We start from the raw sequence: 27962 nt of genomic DNA on the forward strand, positions 1-27962 counted from the left end.
TCCTCCGTCGTTTCCCCTCTGTCACTCTTCTCTGAACCTTTCAATTATATACACGTGTGTATGTTTGTGCTTGTATAACGTGGCGGGGGGGGACACTTTGGGTACCCCGCGAGGGCGGCCAGTCCCCTCAGGCGACGAGGAGGACCAGATACCCAACCGCTTTTCTCCCCTCAGGGGCTTCCCGCCCTTTCTGAGCCATTGCTGCGTGCGAGACGTGACCACTGCGCCGCCAGCCGGTGCCCCGGTTCCCCCACCCACTCCGAGATTGACGCGACCCTCTGAGCCAATCCTCGGCGCGGGTGACGCTGGCCGGCCAATCCCGAAGCCGGGGGCAGGCGGGGCTCCAGTCGACACGCTCCGGTCGCCACAGCGCTAGCTCGTCCTCCCTCCGCCTCTTTCTCTTGCTGCCGGTGAACGAGGAAGAGGTTGCAGTTTGTTTGCTCCTGCTGCGAAAATGTCTCTCTCCAACAAGCTCACCCTGGACAAAGTGGACGTGAAGGGCAAGCGCGTGGTCATGCGGTGAGCTGCTTTCGCTGCTTCTTTTTCGTCGTAGGCCTGCACCGCAGGGCTGGGTGCAAAACTGGGTAGCCTGGGGTGGTGGGCTGGTGGGAGGGGGAGGAAAAGCAAGAGGGTTTGGCGGGGGGGGGGGGAGGTTGGCTTAACTGTTCGCATTTATATATGTGTATTGAGGTTTTCAGTTAAGTGGTGGCAAACCAAGTGATGTAAGAATTAGAACGTAAATGAACATAAACCGTTATGGGTTGAGTTTATATTTATATTAACGTTTACTGAGGCTTTCAGTTAAGTACTGGCGAAACAGATAATGTTAGGGGGAGAAACAAACAGTTTTATTTATATCCCACCTTCCCAAGGCCCCTCCGAAGAGATCTAGGTAGTTTTCTCCAATCTCATTTTATCCCCCCAACAACCCTGCGAGGTAGGTTAGGCCGAGAGGCAGCGACTGGCTCAAGGTCACCCAGTGATCTTTATGGCTGAGCAGGGAGTTCAACTCTGGCCTGCCAGAGGCCCTACCTAGTGCAACACTTCAAACACTAGAACACAGTGACTTCCATCTGCTGCTGAACTTTTCAGCCATCACAGAATATTTACATGGCATATCCATTCCCCCCATTTGCAATGGCATATATCTACTTTGGGGTCAAAAATAGTCTTAAGGCCCATAGTTACCCACGTGGGAAGGAGTAGTATTGTGGAATGATTAGCACAAACCCATTACAGTATAGAAAAGTAGTAAAGCGCTGTCCTTTAGGTGCTAACCATAAAGCCACAGGAACAGAAAACCATAAAAACTCTAGTTTCTGTTTTAATTGAGATGTTACACATCTTATGCTGTGTATTCTGAACATGGTTACTTATAAATAATTGAACACAGTGGGGACAAGATTATGCTGTTTGATTCCAAATCTGGGAGAACTGGACTGTGATTATGTTTTATAGGACTTCTAAAAGTAAAGTATTAACTTATACTAACAGTGCTTAATAATCACTGTACAAATCACTATACACGTTGCTAATACAGGATGCACATAGTAAACCTTTTTCCACTTGCAGGTGCATATTTTATTCATAGCTTGTTGGCTTCTGTGGCTTGTGTCACTAATTTCAATCCCGCCCTCAGCAATAAGACTCTGAGAATTGCAGTGATTCCTATCAGGCACAGGAAAGGAGTTGTAGGTGGTTCCGTTATCCAGAAGTAATACTGAGCTCCCTATAGTCAATTAAACCAAGGACAACTTCAAAGCAAGATCTTAATTTTCATTTCAGCATTCCTTTGGGTGTTGCAAACTGCATAGAACTATATTTTAATGCATAGTATATTATAATTTCAGAAATGTGCTTTAATGAAGCTATTTATTTCAACTAATATTAAAGAGGGCTTTTCATTTAGTCCAGCATTTGATTGACAGGGAAGGTTGTAAATGCCAAACTATTCCAAGCCTGGCAAGAGATCATAGGTGGGGGCTGGAGTCTAAAATCCAAGCTAAGGAATTGTATGCCTACGGAGCGTAATCAAAATTAGAAGAGGGAAAATCAGTTGCATCTAAACTTTGTAGTATTACCTTATTAAAAGCAGAAGTCAGTCAAACCAGAATTTTGAGCTGGGGGAAGTACTTTAATTTCAGGTAATGAGTTGTAAGCCTCAGAAAAAGACTTTAAACTGCCATGTAAAAATTGTTGTGAAATAGTTTGCTGCTCATACCGCATGTGTGTGAGTTTTTTATTGTCTCCAAACCTTGTATATGTGTATTATAAAAGTCTCCAGTATTTTTTTTCAAGGTCATTGAGGTTAAGCAAAGGCATTTCATTTTGTTATTTATATTTCAGTTTCTTCCTTGAAGATATTGACAGTTTCTCTCTTAAACCTTTGTGAAACTTTCAGTGGAACACTTTCACTTTTCTACATTTTTTATACATCTAACCCAAAGACTTGCATTACCAAGTGACCTTAATATCATGGGCATTCTTTCATTCATACCCTGTTTTTCCAAGCATCTTCCATTGTGGTAATAGTTGCCAGCTTGCAGTCTGGTCACTGACTCCACCTTTATTCACTGTGAAGACACTTGTGCTGCACAAAACTAAGGAGATTGGTGAGCAGGGCCTCCCACTTGATACCCTGTGTAGAGATGTTCAATGGCCTGTTTGTGTTTATGCAGGCCAATGGATACAACTACATAGGTGCAAAGTTCAGGCAGAGAAACTCTGGCTTTTATCATCTCTTTAGTTAGCTGCTTACCCCTGTTCTGCTTGTGCCTCCTCATTAACTGAGGTACCAGATCTTCAAAGATAAAATAATTTCATTCTGGCTGCGAGGTGATAACCCTAGTTTGTGCATGAAATTTATTATCTCTATTGGTTCAGTGTTGTGCTCTAAATTTCCGTCTGATTTATAGCTGGATGACTAGAGCATCAAAAGCACGGAGCTATTTATTTATTATTTTATTTATTCAATTTGTATGCCACCCTTCATCCAAAGATCTCAGGGCAGTCCACAGCATATAAATACAAAATAAAAACACAAAATACATAATAAAGGCTTACCCTCTATATGCTGTGGCCATCAGTCCAATTCTCCCACCTGTCCTCCACATTTACCATCTAACTTAATGATAGCAGAATGTTATATACCAAAGCATGTTATTTATGGAGAAATCTAGAAAAGAAATGATTTGCTCCTGCGTTTCTTTCGTGCCTTTGAAACTTGGGGAATGTTATTCTAAAAAACTTACATTGCTTAAAGCAAAATCTAGTCCTGTTAATCGTACTGTAATGTGTTCTATTCTGCCAGTTGCTGTATTATGCAACATGACTTCCTGTCTCCTTCAGCTTTGGGGCACAGCATGCTTTGTAGAAATGGCTTCTGAGGCTCTTCCTGCTCTTCTGTCTGTTGGGCAGGCTACATCATGCGGCCCTTTGCTGAGTAATCTCCCTGCGTAGGCATGTGAGATGAGTGTTTCTGGAAGCACCGTTTGCTATTGAATCTATGTTTTGTACAGTGTGCTGGCTGAATCAAGCAGGCCTCTTATAAAATCCAAACCTTGTACATGGTTGCTAAATGCTTGAGACAAATGCTTGCTAAATGTTATGTGCTTGTTTTTGACATCCCAGGTGATGGAAGCCCTAAAGTTTTGTTAGAATTATCTTTTTTAATAAAAGTTTTATTTTATAACATTTTGCTAGAATTGCCAAGCATCTGTGATCAGGGAGATTGTATACAGCACTTAAAATAGTAGTTTACACAAAAGTGGGGCAGTAGTTAACTAAATAAATAAATAATTAAATGGTAATTGCAACATCCCAGAGTATTTAGGTTGACCTAAGGCAATCATATAAGCTTGATAAGTGACTTGATCCTAGATTTTCTGTATAAAAACCTATTGCTTTAGTCACAGCCAAGCCTCTGGTGGTGGTCTTTGATCTGCAAGTACTTCAGATGCAGTATATGCTGCATCCTTCCTGGATTATTATTACTTTACAACAGTATAGCTAAAGCAGTTTGTGAAGGAAAATAAGGGATTATAACAGATACTGAATATGATTGCACTCTGTGTTTACCTTGCCTGTAAAACTCATATTGTGTCTAGGTGGCTTTTGTGTCTCTCAACCCCCTACCCTTCTTGGTTATGGAATGGGTATTAGAACATTTTTCTCCTATTCTCTGCCTTTCTCTTTGAATTCAGCCTTTGGTTTCTAGTCAAGGGCATCTCTGTTAATACTTGATAACTTAGATATTCATAACTGGTCACTTTTATTTTAGGCCAGGGGTGGCCAACCTGTGACATACCCACAGGTATTGTTGGACTGCAGCTTTCATCATCATTGGCCGTGCTGACTACAGTTGATGGAACTTGGGGCCCAACAACATTCTGGTGTTCTAATTCTCATAGTAATGAATTTCTAAACTTTTGCCTGCCTAGGGGTTGAACAGTGGCAGAAGCCTCCAGCAGGAAATATAGCTGGCTTATACGTATAGCCTTGTTCATGAGTGTTGAAGCTGTCTCAGCATGATTTACTCATTTGCAAAATTTCCTTTCTTTCCAATGAGCTCTTTGTTTTGTACATGGTTCTCCCCCTCATTTTATCCCCAAAACAACCCCGCAATGTGAATTAGACTGAGAGTGAGGGACTGGCCCAAGCTCACATAGTGAATTTCATGGCGAAGTGGAGACTTGAGCCCAGGTCACCTAGGTCCTAGTTAGACACACTGATGATTATGCCATGCTCGCACAAGTGGATTAATTCACTCAAGCAGCGTCTGAAACAGGACAGCTCTTGCAAAACCCTTTTGCAAGCCTTCTCCTTTTTTGCAACAGGTTTACCCAAAGTGATTCAGCACAGTTAGGCTTTTCCCTTCACATGGTCTCTTTGTTCCACCACTGGCCCCTGGTTTTGAAATTTATATCCCTGGTATAGAGAAGACAGGTTGCATGGACCTGAGAGCCTTTGAGTGCTGTACCAACCAACACAGCAGGGGAAGGGAGTAGTGCAGTAATACTGTGACAGCTCTCCCTCTGCACTCACACCAGCCAAGTGCAACTTTTGCTGCAGCTCCTTTTTGAGTATCTTGCCTGTTTTGGGACATTAACAACAGCGTCCAGTAATTAATGGTGTTTGTGTTAACAACTACTTGCATTGAAACATTTCTGCCCCCCCTTTTTTTAGGGTTGACTTCAATGTTCCAATGAAGGACAACAAAATAACCAACAACCAAAGGTAAGAGTCCCCTGCAAATTCCAAGTAGGGCCTATGCTTAGTCATTCCTTGCTTAGTGATTCTACTAGACTGTGACTCAGTGAAAGAAAAGAAAAAAAGTACTTTACTCATTTGAGGTTTCAGGACTGATGCCCTGGCATTTCCAGGTAAGATACTGAGGTACTGATAATGTGAAACATGTCTTGGGCTCATTCTGTCCTTCCAAGCTAGATTTAGGGCCATAGCTCAGTGGTAGAGCATCAGTGTTGCAAGCAGAAGTTCCCAGGTTAATACCTCAACAGTATCTCCAAGTGGGGTTGGGAGAGACTCCCTTCCTACAATCCTAGAGAGTTGCTGCTAGTTAGTGTAGACAATACTGAATTAGATGTACCAATTGCCTGGCTTTGTATAAGGCAGCTTTCTATTTGAATCTACTGCTAGTCAAAGTTGATAGCAAGATAGCCTCTGATTAAAGGCAACTCATCATACCAACTTCATGTTTCCTGCTAATGCTGTGCTAGGCTTGAGGGGGCTTGAGATGGAGAGGTATGTTTGAGACCATTGGTCTCCCAGCAGCTCACACTTGCATTGTACTTTAGGAGGAGAGGCCTCTCCACACACCTTTTTGAATTTGACCACTGCTGGTGTGTTTTGCCTTCTGCTGGCCAGGAGGAAAGAAAGGGGCAAGACAGGGCCAAACGGGGAGAAAAACTTGAGGCAGGATCTGTACTTAGGAGCTCTGTGACCTGTCTCCCTTGAAGCAGGTCCCCTCTTGCAGGCTGTGGTTCCAGTAGCAAGAAGCCCTACTGACCTCTGTAACTGTTGGATGTGCCTCTTTTTCTCTGGATTGATATTTTAAAACTGGATTAGAAATTATTTTATTGAGAATGAGGATAAAAAACACTTAGCCACTGCAGAACATTCATTCCAGAGTAGCTAACTAGGCATTGCTGTGGATACCACAGCCTTTTCTTTTTAACACAACCACCCAAAAGGGGCTATATATTATTTCGACTTGTATATTCAGCCTTTCTGCATTTTGAGTAGTTATTGCACCAAACGGATAGTCTGTGCACCAAGCAAGCTAATGGCTGCAAAGATTTTAATGGTATCAAACTGATCCATCTTTAACAGGACTAGTGAAACATTTCTTACAGTCCCACACATGGTAAAGTGATAGTGACCAAGGCAGTTTGTAGGGAACAGTTAGTGTGGTATAGCAGCTGATGAAGGAGAAGGTAGGAATGAAGAGGCTAATGGGATCTATTGCTTCCTGATTCTAATAACCCTTGATTCTGTAGCTGGTGTGCATAATCTCTCCTTTAAAACCATGATCTGTTGATGTACCTTAGATGCCGCAGGAACTGCTGTGGGAACCTTCTGTTCTTCTATTTTCGTTGCAGAATCAAGGCAGCTGTCCCAAGCATCAAGCATTGCTTGGACAATGGAGCCAAGTCTGTGGTACTGATGAGTCACCTGGGCCGGCCTGATGGGGTTCCTATGCCCGACAAATACTCCTTGAAACCAGTAGCAGCAGAGCTCAAAGCTTTGCTAAGCAGGTATGGCACGATGACATTACAGACTGACTAGAAAGAGGTGCTTTGAATGATAATTTGTTGTGAAGCGTTCTTATAATTGGTAAACTGAGGCTATACATTTATCTGGGAATTGTCTCCAGGGATGTCATGTTCCTGAATGAGTGCGTGGGTGCAGAGGTGGAAGCTGCTTGCGCTAATCCTGCAACTGGCTCAGTCATTCTTCTGGAAAACCTCCGATTCCATGTAGAAGAGGAAGGGAAGGGAAAGGACGCTTCAGGGAACAAGGTGAGACGTCTTGTGTTCTGCTTTCTCTACTGCATCACTTCTGGGTGCTTAAATTGTGCCACTCATGTAGATGTTTCCACAAAGTTACTAATAGTTCATGCTCTCAGATGGCGTTAGTTAGAAATTGATACATTCCACCACAATCTCCCAAGTGGTGAGAGAATCCAGGGGTTCTAGGTGATTCTCCAAGGTTCAATTTTCTTGGAATGAAGGCCAGCAGTGACTGTGGTGTCCTTGGGATATATGGTTTTATTTGCACCAATATAGGTATCATTCATTTTATGCAGGGGTTATGTTCAGGGGTGACATGTATACACCAAAGCATATGTATACCAACCACCCGCTTGGAGTTGCCCCCACACAAGCAATCTATTATCTCTTATCTGTAACCCTTTTACTTGATATGGTTACAAAGACAATTCGTAGCAACTAGCATGAAGAGATGCTCAGCTGAGCGTTTAAGCCTGATATGTAAATAATTCACAGGAGATTGAAGATATGCATATAAGTATAGAGCAGTGCATGAGTGCCGATTAACCATCTTGTGCCCAGAGAATGAAGGAAGAATGCTGGCTAAATAACTAAAATCACTGTTTAAGGCTGTGGTACCCAAAGCAGGTGGCGCTGTGGGTTAAACCACAGAGCCTAGGAATTGCCAATCAGAAGGTCGGCGATTCGAATCCCCGCGATGGGATGAGCTCCCGTTGCTCGGTTCCTGCTCCTGCCAACCTAGCAGTTCGAAAGCACATGAAAGTGCAAGTAGATAAATAGGTACCGCTCTGGCGGGAAGGTAAACGGCGTTTCCGTGCGCTGCTCTGGTTCACCAAAAGTGGCTTAGTCATGCTGGCCACATGACCCAGAAGCTGTACGCTGGCTCCCTCGGCCAATAAAGCGAGATGAGCGCCGCAACGCCAGAGTTGGCCACGACTGGACCTAATGGTCAGGGGCCCATTTACCTTTACCTTTTACCCAAAGTGGATGGTACTTGGGGTGGGGGTGCTAATAGGCAGTGGACTGCTGGAGGTGTAAATGACTATCAGACTTTGAAAAAACTAGTATCACTGGATCAAGATCATCAATTTGAATTAACTACACTAAATAATTTTAATTGGATTTTGAATACATGTGCAATTAATTGTTACCATTTTGAATGTTCTCTTCCTTAGTGGGTTGTGCAAACCACTATTTTGAGTACTGCTTTTTATAGGTTAGGGTGGGGAGTTACTGGAACCATAGGGTTGGCGGTCTGAAATGGTTTGGGAAACACAGGTTTAAGGGTATGTTTTTGCAGGAAATATCTTCAGTAAGAGCATGTGAGAAGCATGTTTCCCTTCTCTGCTCAGTTAATGCTGTGATTTGTTCATGGGCTGTTTGAACCCTGTTAATTGGGACTGGCAAAACCTTTGAATCCAGATGCCACACTCTGCTTGGCAGCCGTTTGGGTATCCATACCTCTTGACATTTTAATGAAGGTCGCCATGACCATTTGGTTTCTTTTCTTAGCACCTCTGACCCTATTAAGACTTGAGTCTTGGCTCCCTTTCGATGCAGCCACAGTGATATATAGTACAGTGTCCTTTTTTAGGTTGATACAGAACACCACACTGTGCTATAAAAGCCCATGCAAATTAACTTCTCAAGATGAAGAGCTTGAATTTAGAGATTCCAGCTTCAGCCTCTTGGCACAATCCTTTCGTCCTCATCTCCAGTCGAAAGTAACTGTCAGGTTACCTTGCATTTACACTTTTAACACTTGCTCCCATGGTCCCATTTTTTTCTTAAGACCCTGGCCTCCCTTTTTGTTGTCTATCTCTCTTCTATTCTTGAAATATTGGGCTAGTATTGCCCGTACCACTGAAATGTAATTATTTACTTGCAAAATTTTCTATACTGCCAGTATTAAGAAAAAAGATTGTGAACAGCATAAAATCAGTTACAGAACTGCTTGTCAGGAGGGAACAATCCTCAGTGAATGTAGAATATTTGGAATTGCCCATTTGGGTGCAGTTCATCTTTTGAGAGGATGTCCATCTTAAATGACAGAAAAGCTAAGTATTTGCTCTTGTTGTGCACTTTAAGTATGGCTTGTTTCTCATTGTTTGCCTGCTTTAGTATGTTACCTTGGAGAAGCAACAGGAAAGGTGGCTGCCTCAACAAGCCTGAGCTGAATAAACAGCAGATGCCTTAGAAATGCTGCAGCAAACACTTAAGATGCGTTGCGCCTATGCGCTGTGCTGGTGACTTAATCAGGAGCTAAAGGAGAATGGATTGCACATACTTCCTATTCTGCTAGCTGCCATTGGCTGTAGTAGAGGCAGTTAAACTAAGTACATAAAGCTGATCAGCTGAGGAGATGAAGCAGCAATTGATTGTATTAGTTTAAACCAATAATAATAATAGATTTTTTCCCCTCCTCAAGGTTAGAGGAATGCTACAGATCTGTACTGCCTATACGCAACTGTTAGTTGACAGTGTTTCCTGCTGCTTCCGAGTCTTGAAACAGGATTATTTTTAAGATCCCTACCTCCACTGCCATATGAGCAGAGGCTTTGGCAGGTTGAACTGCACAACTCAACCGAAGCCGCACTAGATGTTTGTTTGTTTGTTTGTTTGTTTGTTTCATTTATATCCCACCTTTTTCTCCAAGGAGCTCATTTAATCCCTGTAACAATGTTGTGAGGTAGGCTAGGCCTAGTAGGGATGTGAACCCAGGTATCCCAGTTCCTAGTCTAACCACTACACCACACTGCTTCTCAGTGTGTTGTTGGCCAAGAAGGCTGAAGAGAGCTTGCTTGCTTGCTTGCTTGCTTGCTTGCTTGCTTGCTTATTTATTTATTTATTTATTTAACTAACTAACTAACTAACTAACTAACCGGTTGCTTAACAAGATAACTCTAAAGCATAGCACCTACATTGAGACCAGCATAAAAGAAAAAAACCAAGAAAAATCTAGAAGACAATCCTATTTTTAAAAGGCAAGATTAAAACATCCCACTCTCTGAAGGAGGCCATACATAATTAAAAGCCAGAAAAGAAAAACTTTTTATGCGTGAAGCTAGCATTTCGAAAGCACGTCAAAGTGCAAGTAGATAAATAGGTACCGCTCCGGCGGGAAGGTAAACGGCGTTTCCGTGCGCTGCTCTGGTTGGCCAGAAGCGGCTTAGTCATGCTGGCCACATGACCTGGAAGCTCCCCCGGCCAATAAAGCGAGATGAGCGCCGCAGCCCCAGAGTCAGTCACGACTGGACCTAACGGTCAGGGGTACCTTTACCTTTACCAGCCACTTGAGACCCAAGTCAGGGGTCCCTTTACCTTTTATGTTATGGTGCCAGACAAGTCTCAGGGAGAGCATCCCACAAGCACAGAGCCACCACTGAAAAGGCCTGTTCTCATGTTGCCACCCTCTGAACCTCCTCTGGAGGAGGCACCTAAAAAGGGCTTCAGATTATCATTGCAAGGTCCAAATCAAATCAAATTTTATTAAACGGTCACAGACCAGATTAACTCGTACAGCTAGTCAATGAAGCATAACACCAGAAAAAAACAAAGAACAGTTTCAATACAAATTAGGCCATAACAGCAATTTAAAATTAGACAACATACATAAAATTAAGTATTTGCCTTCGCCTGCCTATTGACATTGGAAAGCTCTTGTTTCCTGCGCCTAATAGCGACTACACAAAATTTGGCCACATTGGTCGTAATTTCAGGAACCTTATCTTCTATCAAGGCTCTCAGACGTTGGAGTTCTGGTTCATTTTTACGCTTTTGTAGAACTGGGGCAATAAAGGTCAGGCGTAGATCCTCGTAGTATCTACAGTGCAGCAATACATGCAGACTTGTTTCCACTTCCGATGAGCCACATGGGCAAACACGTGACGCATATGGTTTGCCCTCATATCTGCCTAGCAACAGGGCAGAGGGCAAAACGTTAAATCTGGCCAGGGTAAAGGAGTGTCTGTACTTAGATATTTATAAATCAGCCAGATAATTTGCGAGTGAGAACCCTCTCCCAAAGTCTCTAATTGTGGCATATTTATCCATTTTGCCCATGTGACATTGCAGCTCTATGTCCCTAAAGAGTTGGAGCACTTGACTTCTGGCTCTCTCATATCCTGCCGCTATCAAGATCTGCGGGGAGAATCCCAAACTTCTTATCTTTTCAAACAGGGAAGCTTTCCAGGTGGAGTGAAAGGTGTCTAAGAGCGTTAAAGGAGCCAAACCGACCGGGGAAAAAATAAGTTTTAACCAGTAGTGTATCTTTAGAATCCACAACCGCGCGTTAACAGGTGGTTGTCCAACTTCTAAGCGGACAGCTATATTAGATACACGGGGGGGATCCCCAATAAACACCGATAGAATTTTGTTTGAAATGCCTCCATAGGCGCAAAATTTTTTAAACTGCAAACCTGGGATCCATAAGTAAGTTGGAGTATTTTTGCAGCAAAAACCTGAGAGGCCGCCGGGACGTATTTACCCCCTTTCCCGTGGAAAAATCTTGTAAGGGCTTTATTGGCCCTTCCTGCATTGGCAATGGCATTTTTCATCTGTTGATGCCACGAGACCCTTTCCTGAAAAGTTATTCCCAGGTATTTGAAAGTTGCTCCAGTTCATATGGAGAGAGGTGGTCCTTGAGATACTGAGTCACATAAGAATTTAAGAGCTTTGCCCCGTTTTTAATGGGAAAGTTAGCAGGCAGAGTCTATTTGCCTTTGATTAGTTCAAAATGTGATTGCGTTGTTGTTGTTGTTGTTGCTGTTGATGATGATGTTTAAGTTGCAAATATACTGTTTGCATTCATTCAGATTCATTAATAAACTGTTTTGCTCTTTCAAGAGGCAGAAGGGGAGTCACATCCTCTCTTAATTTTTTTATAATGAACATTTATTAGAGTAGAATCTGCACTCCTTCCAGAATGGCTTTCACTAGCCTGGAAAAGAGAAGAGCTCTGATCTTTGCATTGAATGAGAACCACCTTGTGGTGGAAGCAATATGACGAACTGTTCTGCTGTACATAGTTCAGAAACAGCACAGAAATGTGGCCCATTCTCCTAGTGAACTGTTTTGAGGTTTCATTGCAGTCAGCCTGTATAAAGTTTGCTACATAAAATAAATGAAACAACCTGTACAGAAGTGCTTAATGATGATGGCATTTTAATGAAGCTTAAAACCCACCTGTCTTCCTTTTTTTTTGTACTTTTCATATGTACTGCATTCACTTTCCATTTTTTAAATACTGCTGTCAAGATGAGAGTTTACATGTGTGCTCAGAGGCATTTAAAATACATCTTATACCAGGAGATCAACTGTTGTGATTACTGGATGGAAAGGTTCCCTACCCTGTCCAGGAAAAGCTCTTAACAATTCTATTTAAACAGTGATTTGGTGGCTTCTAATGCCCATTGATAAAGTAACTAAAACTGGTGAGTTTTTAATTCTCTTTCTCTTCCCAGATCAAGGCTGATCAAGCAAAGGTTGATGCTTTCAGAGTGTCACTTTCTAAACTTGGAGATGTTTACATCAATGATGCTTTCGGAACTGCACACAGAGCTCACAGGTATGTAAGCCTCTGCCTTTTATTTTGTCATGGTTGGACTTCTGTCTGTTTCAGAGAGTGGCTTTTAACAAAACGCACATGCTGCTTGAGTGTTAAGAATCCTCAAAGTGCTTTACAAAGAAAAACGCATTAACATTATCAATAAAAGACAGTAAAAACAGGTAAATAATAAACTAAAAACAGATTGAAACACATGTAACTTCTGCAGGACTAGATGGGCTCACCTAAACAAAAATGTTTTTAAGATGAGCTGGAAAGAGTATAGCGAATGTACCTGCCTGATATGAGTAGGCAGGGAGTACTAGGGTATAGGTTTTGCCACACTTAAAAGGTAAATTTCTTACGACAGCAGAACCTTACAACGCAGAGAATTATGTGGCACCTGTAACAGCAACCATTCCACAGATCTTTAGGTTTGGATTCTCACCATTATCACAGAATCCTTTCGATCTTTTATGAAATACACAGTGATATTTGCTTTATTAACAATGTAGTATTGTTTGCTTTATGCACTGAAAACAGCTTTATATGGGCTCAGTTTTCCTCAGACTGCTGAGTTGTATATTCTACTAAGCAGCTGCATTACATTGGCACCCAGTGGGATGGAAGTGTGTTTCTGTCATGCAAATGTTTTAAATCTATATCCTTTGTCAAGTTGCAGAAATAACTTTCAGGTTTTGCCATGCAGCCTCTAAAAACCACCCTTCATCTAGCAAAGCAAAACTCTGGTGATGGATCTTTTCACTTCCCTTTTCCCATAATTTCACCCAGTAGCATAAAATGGGTATTCCATATTGAAAATGTAAAAAAATAAAGTTCCTTATAGAATCTGCAGGTCATGTGCCTGTTAGATCAGAAAAAAAGATCTGGACTTCTGTTATCTCATAACCTGAAAGTATCTAGATGGAAGAGCTCAACTATTTTTGTGATACAAGGCATGGTTTAATTTCTGAGGTCACACAGTGCCACCAGTATATGCAAATTCGTGGCTCATTTAAGACTATATAGAACCTTTATTCTCAATAGTGATGAAGCTCACCAGGTAGAGAAGGCTTCTGCGGTGTATCTTTGTGTTTTATGTTTGCACTTTTATTTGTTAACAAATCAATTTTTTGTGTGAACTTCTGAAGTAACATGCCTTTTACACAGTTGTTTATTCATTGCTAAATATTTGCACAGTTGTGGACTTGAAGGGTTTTGTAGCATCCATACATATAGCATCAAAAACAACAGTGGAACTCATTTTTATTGGCTGATTTGTATATTTTCTCTCCAATGTAACAGTTCCATGGTAGGTGTCAATCTGCCTCACAAAGCTGCTGGTTTCCTGATGAAGAAAGAACTGGAGTATTTTGCAAGAGCTCTAGAGAACCCAGAGCGACCCTTCCTAGCAATCCTGGGAGGGTAAGGACAAAATATATTTGCCTATATTGTTGTTTGCTTCTACCTTTATGTGAACTTGTAGCTAACTGGTTTACTGTGCAGATCGTTTTACTTTCCATATTTTCAACACTATGTCTATTTCAGTAATTCTTTTAAAAAATATTTTAAAATTTTATTAAATGTGTAACAAACAAGCCTGAAGTACCCCCAACAATCCAACAAAGGGTGGTGGTGGTAAGAAAAAAACATTTGAGCATGATTAGGTATAAGATAAGGAGAAAATATTAAAAGAAATTTGTGCAAAAAAGGCAATATGGCAGTATTCCAAGATAAGACACAGCAGATCAGAAACTCATATATTGTAATCAAAAACTACACCACATGAAATCACATTTGGATAAGATTTGCCTGAATGTGTTGTTAAACTACAAAAATGGGCCCACGTCTCCTCCGAGAACCTGAAGTTGGTGGGTCAGTTTCTCTGATGTGACTATAAATAAGGCATTTTCAAACCAGTTCATAGTAGAATACATAAAAGTGTAGAGTACAGTCAGTGCATATTGTGTCATGGGCCAAATCAGCATGTGTGTGTGTCTGCCTGTGGCTGACCTTTCCACCAAAGTTTAAAGTACAAACATAGTCCTTATTCAGCAGTGCTGTGTGTAAATTGACACTGCCTGTCGTTATGCAACTATGAGGAACTGTAGCTGGATACATGTCAGCTCCTACAGCTTCCAAGAGGCATAGTTTGATGATGTAGATGTAGATGTACAGTCTCAGAACATGCAGTCAGATGCCAGAATTCTATATGTTAAGCCTAAAAAGCTGTTTTTGTCTGGAATATCCCCCCCCCCCGGCTTTGCTTAGAAAAATGAAATTGGGGTTTTAAAAAGCATTTTTCAGGGTTTTGTTTTTTTAAGAATGCAGATTGTCACAAATGTAGTTATACAAAATCATAATCCTCCTGCAAATCTCAAGGACTGCATTGCAATTAAGATTTCATTCTTATTGTGCACTGCTTTGAATCTTCCTGATTGCCCCAATTACAGCTTTCAAATGTGTATGATAAAGTACAAAGACCTGAGCTGCTTTGATGGCAAAATCTTTCTGTTCCTTTCTTCCCTGCAAAAACAAAGCAAGTTTTTGACGCTGAGCAAAGGCCCCCCTGTGGGGGCAAGCATGCAACCATGAATAATAGGGAACACAGTAGCCTTGCAGCTCTTGACTTGACCAATCTCTGTTCATTTGCTGTGCTGCTGCTACCAGAAGTCCATTAAATTTCTCAATGGCGTTTCCAAAGGGCAGCCTTCCTGTGCTGACTGGGAATGATGGGACTTGTAGTCCAAAACGCAGAGGTTGGGAGCAAGCCTGCTTCCCCCAGTTTTAAACATGTTGTGCCAACTCAATTCATAATGTTAAAAACAGTAGGTGTGCTGTTTTAATCTCTTACCTAAAACTGCAGTGTGTACAGTTGTACCTTGGCTCCTGAACAGAGTACAGTACAGTACAGTTGTACCTTGGCTCCTGAACGCCTTGGGAATCAAACGTTCTGGCTCCCGAATGATCAAAAACAGGAAGTGAGTGGGGTTTTTTTGGAAGCCGAACATTCAGTGTGGCTTCCGCTATTGTTTCCAGCATGTCTGCACAATCTGAAACCAATCAGAAGCTACGCCTTGGCTTCCGAACATTTTGGAAGTCGAACGGAGGTAGGATTGTAGACACTACATATGGTCAGCCCATTATTGTGGGTGTCAAATGAAACCAGCTGGTGAGAAGATGGGTGATAAATTCAATAATTTATAGAGCACTTGCTTTGCATAATAAAAGTCCAGTCTAGTCCCTATCATCTCCAAGTAGGGCTGAGAGAGAACGCTGTTTGAAATCCTGGAGAATTCCTGCCAGTCCTTGGAGAGTATACTTTGCTAGATTGACCAATGAATATGACTACTCTGACATTAATGAATCCATGCTAGTCATTTCCTGTACTCCTATTAACCAGTGCTACCAGTACAGTTGTACCTTGGTACTTGTTGAACGGCTTGGTACTCTTGCGTTTCGGCTCCTGAACGATCGAAACCTGGAAGTGAGTGTTCCGGTTTTCAAACTTTTTTTGGAAGCCAAACATCCAATGCAGCTTCCACTGTTGTTTCCGACACACCTGCACAATTGGAAGCCAGTCGGAAGCCGCGCCTTGGTTTCTGAATGCTTCGGAAGTCAAATAGACTTTCGGAACACATTCTGTTCGAAAACCAAGGTATGATTGTAGTGCATAATGTCTTTTAGAAATAACTATTTAGAGCATTTTCAGCCAAAAAGGTTCCCAGAGTGGCTTACATACAATCAATAAAAACAAGACAGTGCCTTGTTCAGAATCCGTTTTGGGGGGGGCAGGGTGGCCAGCTTTGGAGACCCTGGGTATTTTCCCTCCCACTTTGCTGCAACTTTTCCTGTTTTGCTTTGAGTTAAATTGCTTCATGCTTCTGTAAAATGAGATGAAATCCTAGTAACATCCAATGCAGTGGAAGAAGTTGGAACAAGAGTCCAACCTTACCACATACTTAATAAATGTTGGATACCTCCTGTAGTTCTAGTGTTTATAGATACACATTCAAATCATTAGCCAAACCTCAATTTTTTTCCCCAGGCAGGGGTGGAAAGTGGGCTTCTAACAGTTGTAACTTTATCCCCTTTTTTGCTTTAAGAGAATTATTAGATTATCATGCATATGTATCAATACATGTGGCTTCCTCATTGATCAATAATTATGTACTTGTTCTTTGTATTTATTTTTCTGTATTAGGTACTGATAACAAGTGAAACTTGGCAATAGTAGGCTTGTCTACAACCCTGCTAATAAAGTGGTGCATCAACTCACATTTTTTTCTTCTTCCCCTAACCTCTCTCTGTTCATCAGTGCTAAAGTTCAGGATAAGATTCAGCTGATCAAAAACCTGCTGGATCAAGTCAATGAGATGATTATCGGTGGTGGAATGGCTTTTACCTTCCTTAAAGTGCTCAAAAACATGAAGGTATGCAACCTGCAGTGTCTGCTATATATAATTTGGGTGATAAAGATGCTTCTTATGTTTCCTTGACTGTTTCTTTATAACCTTTCCCCAAGCTGGTTGCTTCCATGTGTTGTGGACTGCAACTCTCGTCCACCCCAGCATCATATGGCTGTGATGGCTGAGGCTGATGGGAATTGTAGTTTGAAACTTCCAGAGAACACAAGCTTGGGGAAGACTGTTCCATATGTGCAATCTTAATTGACAGTAGTTTTTGAACTGCATTCTATGGCTTAAAATTTGCTAAACAGATCTGGATGCAAATTCATGAGCAAAATAAATCGTGTATAACAGGACATTGGATTTGGGGGCAGGCTAGGCTGCTGGTAAAATCTCTGGCTGTTGGCTGTAACTTAAACGCTCAGAGGACAAGCTGAAAATGTTTTTCCTGCAGCTTCATGTAGTTTATCTGCTGTTTTCTTATTTATATATATTTAACATAATAAAGTTATGGGATGCGGGTGGCACTGTGGGTTAAACCACAGAGCCTAGGAATTGCCAATCAGAAGGTCGGCAGTTCGAATCCCCGCCACGGGGTGAGCTCCCATTGCTCAGTCCCTGCTCCTGTCAACCTTGCAGTTCTAAAGCACGTCAAAAGTGCAAGTAGATAAATAGGTACCGCTCCGGCGGGAAGGTAAACGGCGTTTCCGTGCACTGCTCTGGTTTACCAGAAGCGGCTTAGTCATGCTGGCCACATGACCCAGAAGCTGTATGCAAGCTCCCTCGGCCAATAAAGCGAGATGGGCGCCACGACTGGACCTAATGGTCAGGGATCCCTTTACCTTTACCTAACATAATAAAGTATACCAACAAATGCCAAATAGAAGTAGAAAGAGATTTCTAGAACTAAACATAATTTGGATTTATTTAATTTATTATGTTAAGACTTTGTAGTGAAAAAAAGATTTTCATTACAAAGTCTTAACACAATAAATTAATATCACAAGGTTCCAAGTAACACAAAAGGATTTACATTATCCTGTTCTTTATTATTCTAGTACATTATAAAAAGACTTCATTTCTCTATGAAGACATTTGTTTGTTACCTGCCTTCTTTGGTTTTCACTATGTAAGCTTAACCATGCTTACTTACTATGCGCCTTCAGTTATACTTCAGGCACTAGGCAAAAACATTGCTCTTCACCCAGACCTTTGGCTGATTGACATCTAATGCTCTTTTAAATGTGTTATGGTAGGGGGGATTTTTTGTTTTTTCTTATATTTTTAAAGTATTTTGTGGGTTTCATGTTGTAGCTTTATGTTGTGAACAGCCCTGAGATCTACAGGTGTCAGTATACAAATTTAATAAATAATAATAGTCCTAGGTTTTAGTTATCAATTTCCTCAGGGTTGATTTTCTTGATATCTTTCCCCTGCCCCTCCCCCTTCTGACAAATAATAATCCTGGCAGCAGTTAAGAGGTTGCATTAATTCTCTGTCCTCTGTTAGTTACAGTTTCTTTAACATACCCATATTATCTGTTGATGTTACTTGGATTTAATAATAAAAAATACCTTGCTTTCGAGATTCTGATTTGCTTTGTAGCAGTCTACACAAACATCTGTAGATAGCTACATAGTGCATTGTCTTCTGCTTCCAGATTGGCAACTCTCTGTATGATGAAGAAGGATCAAAAATAGTCAAGGACCTGATGGCTAAAGCAGAGAAGAATGGTGTACGCATCACTTTGCCTGTTGACTTCATCACTGCAGATAAATTTGATGAGAATGCTAACACTGGAGAAGCCACTGTGGCCTCTGGGATACCTGATGGATGGATGGTAGGTTTAACTCTTGATTTCCTGCAGATGTTTTGGATTGCAGCTCCCATCATCTCCAGATAGCATAGGGTTGATGGGAGTTGCAGTCAAAAGCATCAAAGGAACCCACATGGAGAATTCTGGTTTAAAGACTGGGGAGAGGTTGGGGGGTGGGTTGAGGAGCTCTTCTACTTGTTTGATCTTTCTTGTGCAATGGCTGAACAGCTACCACCCTCCCCTTTTTGATCCTAGGGTTTGGATTGTGGTCCTGAAAGTGTTAAGCTGTTTGTGGAAGCAGTGGGCAGGGCCAAGCTGATTGTATGGAACGGTCCAGTTGGTGTCTTTGAGTGGGACAAGTTTTCTAAAGGAACTAAAGCTGTGATGGATAAAGTTGTGGAAGTTACATCCAAAGGCACCATCACCATCATTGGTAAGAGCCACCATTCGTTGTCTTCTCCAGTTCAAATGAATAGTTTTTCAGTCTTTTGGGATACTTGATTTATTTATTTTCTCTTCATAAGAAGGGCGTAAGAAGTTGCCTTATACATGGTCAGACTCTGGGACCAAGCTTTTAAGCCAGTGGTTCCCAAACATTTTGCCCCCTTGGTTTCACAAACTCATCCCCAGTACCCCCGTCCTACCCTAACTGATTAAACAGAAAAGAAGATTCTACAACCCAATAACAAAGATAGTAACAATGAAATTCAAAATAGTAACAATTAATTGCGCATTTATTCAGAATCCAATTAAAACTATTTAACTGATGAACTTGCTCCAGTGATAGCAGCCTTTCAAAGTCTCATAGTCATTTTAATCTCCAGTGACCCCCTTGCCTCTTAGCACACACCACTTTAGTGCAGTGGTTTTCAGCCAGTGTGCCCCTGGGGTGCCTTGAATGATAGTCAGGGGTGCTGCAGGCAACTCTGGCCTCTGTCCCTCTTTCCTTCCCTTTGATGCCCTCTTGCATTTCTGCCTCCCAAAGGCTTGCACACCTGTTTATTGCAGCAGCCCTGGCCATAAGTTCCACAGGTGAACTTGGCATTTTTGGCAGGCGCCAAAAAGAGTATGGCAATAGCTCCTGCCTGATGTCTATAGGCAGGGAGTTCCAAAGTATAGGTACTGCCACACTAAAATACCAGTTTCTTACAAATGCAAAAAGTATTATGTGGCACCTATCACCATGCCAGTGTATGGGGTAAGGCGACCTTGCAGTTAAGCTTCCAAATTATGCGTCCAAAACCATTTTCAGGTTCCTTGACTGTGTTTTCTTGAACAGGTGGTGGAGACACTGCTACATGCTGTGCCAAATGGAACACCGAGGATAAAGTTAGTCATGTTAGCACTGGAGGTGGTGCCAGCTTGGAACTCCTAGAAGGTAGTGTGTGTTTTCCTCCCTCTTCCTTAGATGTCCAGGGGATTAATTTTGCTTGTATGTTTTTTTGTACCTTGGTCATTCTTACAGCTACCCACACACATGATTACTCTTCAAAGACCAGGTGGCTAAAGAAAATCAATGTCATGTTATACTACTGTTTGTTTCTTTAGAATTGTAAAGTTGGAAGGGACCTCAAGGGTCATCTAGTCCAATACCCTTCAATGCAGAAATTTGTATAAAATAATGCAAATACAATACGAATGCATATACAATACAATACAAATAAATCTTAATATTTCAAAAGTATTGATACATTCATTTTCCTGACAAAAAGGCAGCAGATTATTCCCAGTGAAAGACTTGAAAGCAAGAGAGAGCAGGAAGAGCAGTTCCTCCTCTTAAGGTTCTTGGGCAGGGAGGTGGGGCAAGACAAGTAGAGTAGCTGGTGCCTATGATGGTTCCAGCAGACTCCACATAGGGACCATTTTCATGACAGCTGCAGTTTTGCATAATGATGGTGACCAGAAAAAGGTCTATATCTCTCAAGCGCTCGGACTGAGGCCTCCATAAAACCCAGACCCAGGACATAATTTCTGGCCACATGCCTTGACTAAACAAAGGGGTGAAACTAATGTTTACTATGTGTCGTCCCCCCCCCCCCCGGCCAAAAAAAGGCTTATGCACTTAACCAAATTCATTCCCTACTCTTTCGTATGGCTCGCAATTCCAGGACTAAAGAGTTGCCCTCATATTTGCAGCTCTTTAAAAGAGCTGTCTATAATAGAAACAGTTTAGGAAATTGCTTTATATTGAGTCAGACCCTTGATCCATCTTAGCAATGTTTACACTCACTGGCAGTGGCTCCCCAAGATCCCAGCCCCACCTGGAGATGCCACTGGGGGATCAAACATGGGGCCTTTTCCATGCAAAGCAGATGGTTCACCACTGAGCTGGATTACTGTCCCGTGTCGATTTACTCAGTGTTCAATTAGCATTGTCAATGGAAGTTTTTTGTGGGTGCTGTTGTTTCATGAATGACTCTTGGGAGCTTCCTCTGGTAATTAGCTGTTTCTTAATGCATGTACATTTTCCAAACCCTAGTGCCTTCCCCCTAAAAAAGAAAGAGGCGGCACTGTGACTCGTCAGCTGTTGTTACCAAAAGTTATGTTCTGAAAGGGCTTTGTTTCTGTTGCCTAGGAAGTAGTGGAGAAAGGAAAAAATGCAGACCAATAAAAGGAGACCTGCAATGGTATACACACTAAAGGAAGACATTTTGGGAAATGTAGGCTTTGCTAAGTGGCACTAAACTTCAGAGTTTTAAATTGCACCAAACTCCTTTTCCTTAACTGTAGAAGAATTGTTAGGCAGCTTCAGACGGGGGAGAAAGGAATTGGATAAAAAGTCACAGATTGTAGAATTCGTTTAAAAAATAATTTTGTATTGGAGTACATCAAGCAATACAATAAAAATAATGGGTTTTACAAATACAAAAAAGCAGTGCAGTATATCTGGAGGAGACTTAGGTAAATAGAGTACTTAAGGCCATTTGGAAAGCCAAATTTCACAATGTACCATGGAGAGGGAGTCGTGTGTGTCTGTATTCATTGTAAATAAGATAAAAGTGAGTCTAACCTACCTCACAGGGTGGTTGTGAGGATAAAATGGAGAGGGAGGAGAACCATGGATAAAATTATGAACTTTGTTTGGACTGATTTGGACATTAAGGCAGTAGCAAGAAGAAGATCAGAATCCCCCTTCAGATCTTGAAATATGGGTTCCCTCAACAAAATTTAAAATTCGGCTTTGTAATTCGTAATTTATGTGATGTGATTTGATTTGATGTGATTGGCCGGTTAATAAAAATTATTAAAAAAAAAAAAGAGAACCATGGAGGACAGAGGGGATAGAAAGGCAATAAATGCTAACAGTGACCTGCGTTTGTCAAAAGGCCTTGCTCAAAATCTCACTAAGTGGCTTTTAGACCGGCTACTGCTGCCTCATTCTTACCCCCAGCCTGCCCCAGAATGATAATAGGCCTCTTTAAAAGCTTACTCAGAGGGTGCTCATGGAGAGCTTTCAGCACTTGAGGCAATTTTAATACTTTATTATCTGTCCACCTTCAGGACTGTTACTGTGCTTTCTATACAGATCAGCATTTAAAGTTTTTCACAATCCTGACTAATACCCTAGCAGCAAACGTAATGATATTAACTAAGTTGCACAGTGCAAGATGTGTATCAGAAATTCAGAGAAAAAATAAAATAATCTTAGGGTTTTAAGATGCAGCCCCAAGCATATTTATCTGGGAATATGTTTAATTGAATTAAAAGAGGCTTACCTCTGAGAAGTCTGGCACTGGATTACTCCGCTGTTCTGAAAAGAACTGTTTCTGGTTCTATGTGAAAGCACCTGTCAATTAAGCTTTTAAACCTATTTTAGTAGAAAGGTGAAAGTGTTGGCAGAAGTATGGCACGATCCTAACCACATCTACTCAGAAGTAAATCCTGTTGAACTATGTGGGGATTAGGATTGCAGCTTTAGACTGCTGATGGGTTTCAGGCTTTGTAGATGTAACATCTCTGTTAACCTTTATTGGGTACCAATTAATTTCTGGGCAGAATTCAATGTGTGGGTATTTTTCCTTTTCATTAAAAAAACCACTCGTGTTCTGGGTCTTTTGTTCAGCTCAAGAGCTGTATTCTCCTGGACAGCCTTCCAAGGGCCACATGGAAACCATGGGCAGCACCTGAGGCAAAACTGGGTGGAGATATTCATAGAAATTTTGCTTCCGTGCCTTAGGCTAGTTGCTCTACACACACACACACACACACACACACACACACACACACACACACACACTTTCTATCCTCCTTCCAAGAAAACACTGCATTATCAGAGCTCAAAGATACATTAAAGTCAGGCAAAAACTCTGAAGGAGGGTGTGAAGCAGAGGAGTGTAGGTGTGTGGCCTGGGGGAGGGGGATTCCCAAGAGTGAGACGGAGGCTGGGAAGAACGACATTGGGGCCCCTGTCATGTATAATACTATTATTTGTATGCTGCCTTTCACAAAAAGAATCATGCGCAGATCTACAACCACAAAGAAGTATGTCCCAGAATCAACCATCATTAAAATAATCTCATAGCAACATAATAGCAAATATCTATCGATAGCTAAAATAACAAGGGAGCTTGGCAGTTTCACCTTGGTCCTATGAAGACTCCTGTGATGTTGCTTAAAACTTCCAAAGGTGCAGGGGTGTGTGATTCCTTGAACACCAAAACACACACACACTGTAAGTCTCCAATCTGGAGGAAAGGTGGCGTACAGAAAATCTAAAATAAATTATTAAAAATAAACTATATTTTATGCCATAAAATTTAAATATTGCTTGACTGTAAAAAAAGTCAAAAATCTGAAGGCTGTTTACAAAAAAATAAAAACAATTATCAACAATATTTTTCCCCCCATTTAAAACCTTCCACGTTAAAATAACAATAGACTGAAGACAGGTTAAAATACACATCAACTTTCTGAGCATCTGGACAGGCTTGTCTAAACAATGTTTTTAGCAGATGCAAAAAAAAAGTACAGCAAAGACACCTGCCTGATATAAGGCAGTCATGAAAGTGTCAGCCAAAGTCAGTTTCCATGTACCATCCTTTATAGATTCTTTATAGATGTGTTAAAAGATGTTCCATGATGCATCATCTTTATATGTGTTTGTGTCTCTTACGCTTTGCAGGTAAAGTTCTTCCTGGTGTGGCTGCTCTGAGCAACGTGTAGCAGTAGATGGAGAACGTGGGATGAATAAGAGCTCTCCCCTGACATGTTCCTGTGCACAGCCCTTAAAGCAACCACTGCAGCGCTTCTGTATTCATACTGGCAGCAGAGTCAGATAAAGTAACCTGGAAGATTTACAGCAGCGTTAAAATAGCTCTTGTTTGCAGTTTACCTAATGTTGACTGTTGCCCCACCTGAATTTAGTGTTAAATGGTTTTTGTGATATTTAGAGTGGATATATTTATATATTTTTGCCTTCTTACCAAGGCCAAGTTCCCCTACTAGTTGTCAGTACCTCAAAGCAAGTTTCTTTATTCAATCTCAACAGCTTGTTTAGCTACTGCTACTTCTCACCTTTGCACAGTACCACAAGGTGGAGGGAAAATACAGATGTCAACTGCAATGTTAGCTTCTAAATAAATGTTTTGAGATGCAAACAGAGTTGAAAGTGTGTTTCTTCTCCCCCCGCCCCCAACCCCTGGGCTATCATGCACATTATCTTCACACTGTTTTGTGTTATTCTGGTTATTCTTGTATACTTCTATAGTCTTGCTTATATTTCTTACCCTTTGGAGGACATGGTGGGGACGTATGTTAACAACAGGCAAATTATCTAGCACTTGTTTATTTAAGCCTGGCAGATAGATAAAAGACAACCAAAAAAGATGATCTTATTAGTATTGGGAAATTGCAGGTTTGACCCGTTACTAGGACAGCTTGTGCCCTCCAGATATTTGAGACTGCAGAAATCCTGCTGCCACATATTTGCTGGATGCAGGTCTGGCAGCTGGCTTTGGCTGAGGGAAGTTGTAACCTTAAAACATCAGGAGAGCACCAGGTTGGGTGCAACTATTTGAAAGGGCCTCTTACGTCTGCTGTTTGGAGTTTGAATGAATTGCATAGGTACAATTTTCTGTTTTAGACTGGGATGAACTAGAAGAAATATATTTTTATTAGTTTTTCAATTGTATAGAGAGCAAACCAGAACATAAAGTCTACATAAAGAATTCCCCCTCCTCCAAAGCAGAACGGGAGAGCAGGAGCATTAGCACAGTATATAAGATAATTATATATCAATGAGAGGCAAAAATAAATACCAATGCAATAATAAAAGCTGGACCTTGATAGAAGACCTGAAGTCAAGTTATCCTGGTGGTTTCCAACAGGTTTTGTGACAAAATGTGGGCTGGATGAGCTTAACTTTTAGGTGAATTTGTAGCTGGTCAACTGGCCAAACCCAAAGATTGCTCACTAATGGTTCCTCCTCATCCTGGAAAAAAAGGACAAGTGGGATGCTGCAGGGTTCTGTCCTGGTCCTGTTGTTCAGCATCTTTATAAACAACTTAGATTGCAGGTAATGAAGCTATGCTCATACAATTTGCAGATGGCACCAAACTGGAAGGGGTAGCAAATGCCACTGAAGACAGAATCTGGATTCAATATGACCTTAACAGGTTTGAGAGCTGGATGCAAACTAACACAATTTCAGTAGGGACAAATGTAAGGTGCTTCACTTAGGCAGGAAGAACCGGCTGCAGAAATATAAGATGGGGAACACATTGTTTACCAGTAGTACATGTGAAAAGGATTTACGGGTCTTAGTAGACCACAAGCTGAACATGAATGAGATGCAGCAGCAAAAAAAGCTAATGCTACCATCAACAGTGTCCCAATCAAGGGAAGTAAATAGATCTACAGTGGTACCTTGGGTTACATACACTTCGGATTACATACGCTTCAGGTTACAGACTCCGCTAACCCAGAAATAGTACCTCGGGTTAAGAACTTTGCTTCAGGATAAGAACAGAAATCGTGCAGCGGCAGCAGGAGGCCCCATTAGCTAAAGTGGTGCCTCAGGTTAAGAACATTTTCAGGTTAAGAATGGACCTCCAGAATGAATTAAGAACTTAACCCTAGGTACCACTGTATTCTACCTTGGTTAGACCACACCGAGAGTACTGTGTGCAGGTCAGGGTATGACCGTTTAAGAAATAAATATTTAAGTCTGGTGTTTAAGAAGGATATTGACAAGATGGGACATGTGCAGAGGAGAGGTTCAGGAAACCAAGCCTTATGAGGAATGGTTGAGGCCGTTGGGTATGTTTAGCCTGGAGAAGAAACTGAGAGAAGAGATGATAACCACATTCAGATATCTCAAGGGCTGGCTGCTACATGGAAGATGGAATAAGGTTTTCTCTGCTCTGGAGGGTAGGACCCAAACCAATGGATTCAAGTTACAAGAAAGGAGATTTTGACCAAACATTGGGAAGAACTTTCTGACGATAAGTGCTGTTTGATAGTGTCTTAATCCAAGGCTGGATGGCACTCTGTCATGTATGCTTTTGTTGAGAGACCTGCATTTCATCCCTTGAAGTCCCTTTCAACTCTACAATTCTATCATTAAAATAAAGTCCCAGCATAACACAGTAAAAGATTCTGGCCCCACAGCAGACCTAAAAGGCAAAGGTAAAAGTATCCCTGACTGTTAGGTCCAGTCACGGACCACTCTGGGGTTGTGGCACTCATCTGGCTCATCTCTGGTGGGAAGGGAGCTGGTGTTTGTCCGCAGACAGCTTCCAGTTCATGTGGGCAGCATGACTAAGCCACTTCTGGGGAACCAGAGCAGCGTATGGAAACGGCATTTACGTTCCTGCCAAAGCGGTACCTATTTATCTACTTGCAAGCCCAAGAGTGGTTTAGACCACCGCCACCCGCTCTTAATCTCTTAATCCTAAACTTTTAAGATTGCCTTGAGGTTACCCAAAATTTTAGGGTAAAGATCTCAGATAAGTAGGTGGTGTTTTGCACGGTTTAGAATTATTCAGAATTAACAGTTTTCCTAATCCTTAATTTAATATTTGTTTTACTTGTATGAGTTTTATTGTTTTGGATTTGATCATTGGACTAAACTTGCACAGCCTCTGCAATAACGCCCCCCTTTTAAATTTAGTACAGTATAGTATGTATAGTATGTATTGTAAATCTTTCAAAGTGCTCCTAAGTGAGCATGTGACATTTTTTAAACTCTCTATAACAATTATCAGTAGTGGGCTGCAATTTTTAATGCTTATTCAGAGACAAATTATTTAATTTCTTGTTTATGGTGGGAAACAAATAGCTTCTATTCCTTCCTTCCCTGAATTTCCTAAATTTAAATTTATCTGAAATACTATACATGTACTCCTGAATTTGCTTCAAGTCTGAGGGTGTAATTCTCCATGTATTATATTATATTGCATTAGCTTTCCTGATTATAATCTTCTGTCCAGTTGCTCCATGATTCACCCAGAAAATGGCAGTAAAGGACTATATGCCTATATTCTGCCTCAAATTTTATCACTTTACTCCTGTTTTCTGGGTTAGGGTTGCAAATAGATTGTTTCTGGAACCAGTTAACACAGAAATTAGTGCCAAGTTTTCACTATATTCCACTAGATTTCCAGAAGTGCCTTTTATGACACATGAAAGTTCAAATATAATACAGAAATTAACAGTTAGGGAAACTGAATAAATTGCCATACTAATGCAGCCTGAGTTGGAGGATAAAGAAGAACTTGCTATTCACTACTTCAGAGAAAGGCTAAAACATGAAGAGTGCTGATATGAAATAAGGTTTTTGGGGGAAGCAATAGATTGAGAGGAGACGAGAATCCCTTGGGGATACAGGATAAATTCTACACTTTACCAATAACAGGATATAGCCACTGAGAAGTTTGAAGATATTTTCCTGTTACAGGAAATCCAATTATACTCTTTCGGGGGGCGTGTTGAATCTTTGCAGGAGCAGCATAGCTGATTTTTAGTCCAAAGCATGAGCTTTGGACTTAAATGCAAATACATGGCTGAAGTTCAAATAATTGGTCTAGCAATGGAGGTGGCAGTTGGAGAGAAGGCAGAGGAAAGCAAACATTTGGAGTACATTTAATAAGTAACCGAAGATAAAAGGGTTAAAGCAAAGAGTGTTGCACCTTAAAGGCAAACATTACAGAAGCTTTTTGAAAGTT

At 41.3% G+C, this 27962-nt stretch overlaps 1 protein-coding gene across 1 annotated transcript; it reads left to right on the top strand.

The window, feature by feature from the left end:
• Positions 1-337: 337 nt before the first annotated feature.
• On the top strand, positions 338-24395 carry PGK1 (phosphoglycerate kinase 1). The gene is made up of 11 exons (XM_081179519.1): positions 338-519; positions 5185-5235; positions 6618-6773; positions 6893-7037; positions 12491-12594; positions 13879-13998; positions 16892-17006; positions 18643-18822; positions 19054-19231; positions 20078-20176; positions 23921-24395. The coding sequence occupies exons 1-11, from the start codon at positions 455-457 to the stop codon at positions 23959-23961; spliced, it is 1254 nt and encodes a 417-aa protein (XP_081035645.1). The 5' UTR covers positions 338-454; the 3' UTR covers positions 23962-24395.
• The last annotated feature ends 3567 nt before the right edge of the window (positions 24396-27962 follow it).

This window comes from Podarcis bocagei (genome assembly GCF_964188305.1).
Source record: "Podarcis bocagei genome assembly, chromosome: Z".
In the NCBI taxonomy this organism is placed as follows: Eukaryota; Metazoa; Chordata; class Lepidosauria; order Squamata; family Lacertidae; genus Podarcis; species Podarcis bocagei.

Bases quoted from the DNA above. Each gene is read 5' to 3' on its own strand.
- PGK1 (XM_081179519.1), top strand. From the start codon at position 455: ATGTCTCTCTCCAACAAGCTCACCCTGGACAAAGTGGACGTGAAGGGC. The intron at 6,774-6,892 runs GTATGGCACGAT...AATTGTCTCCAG, and splicing joins CTCAAAGCTTTGCTAAGCAG to GGATGTCATGTTCCTGAATG. The intron at 19,232-20,077 runs GTAAGAGCCACC...TTTCTTGAACAG, and splicing joins AGGCACCATCACCATCATTG to GTGGTGGAGACACTGCTACA.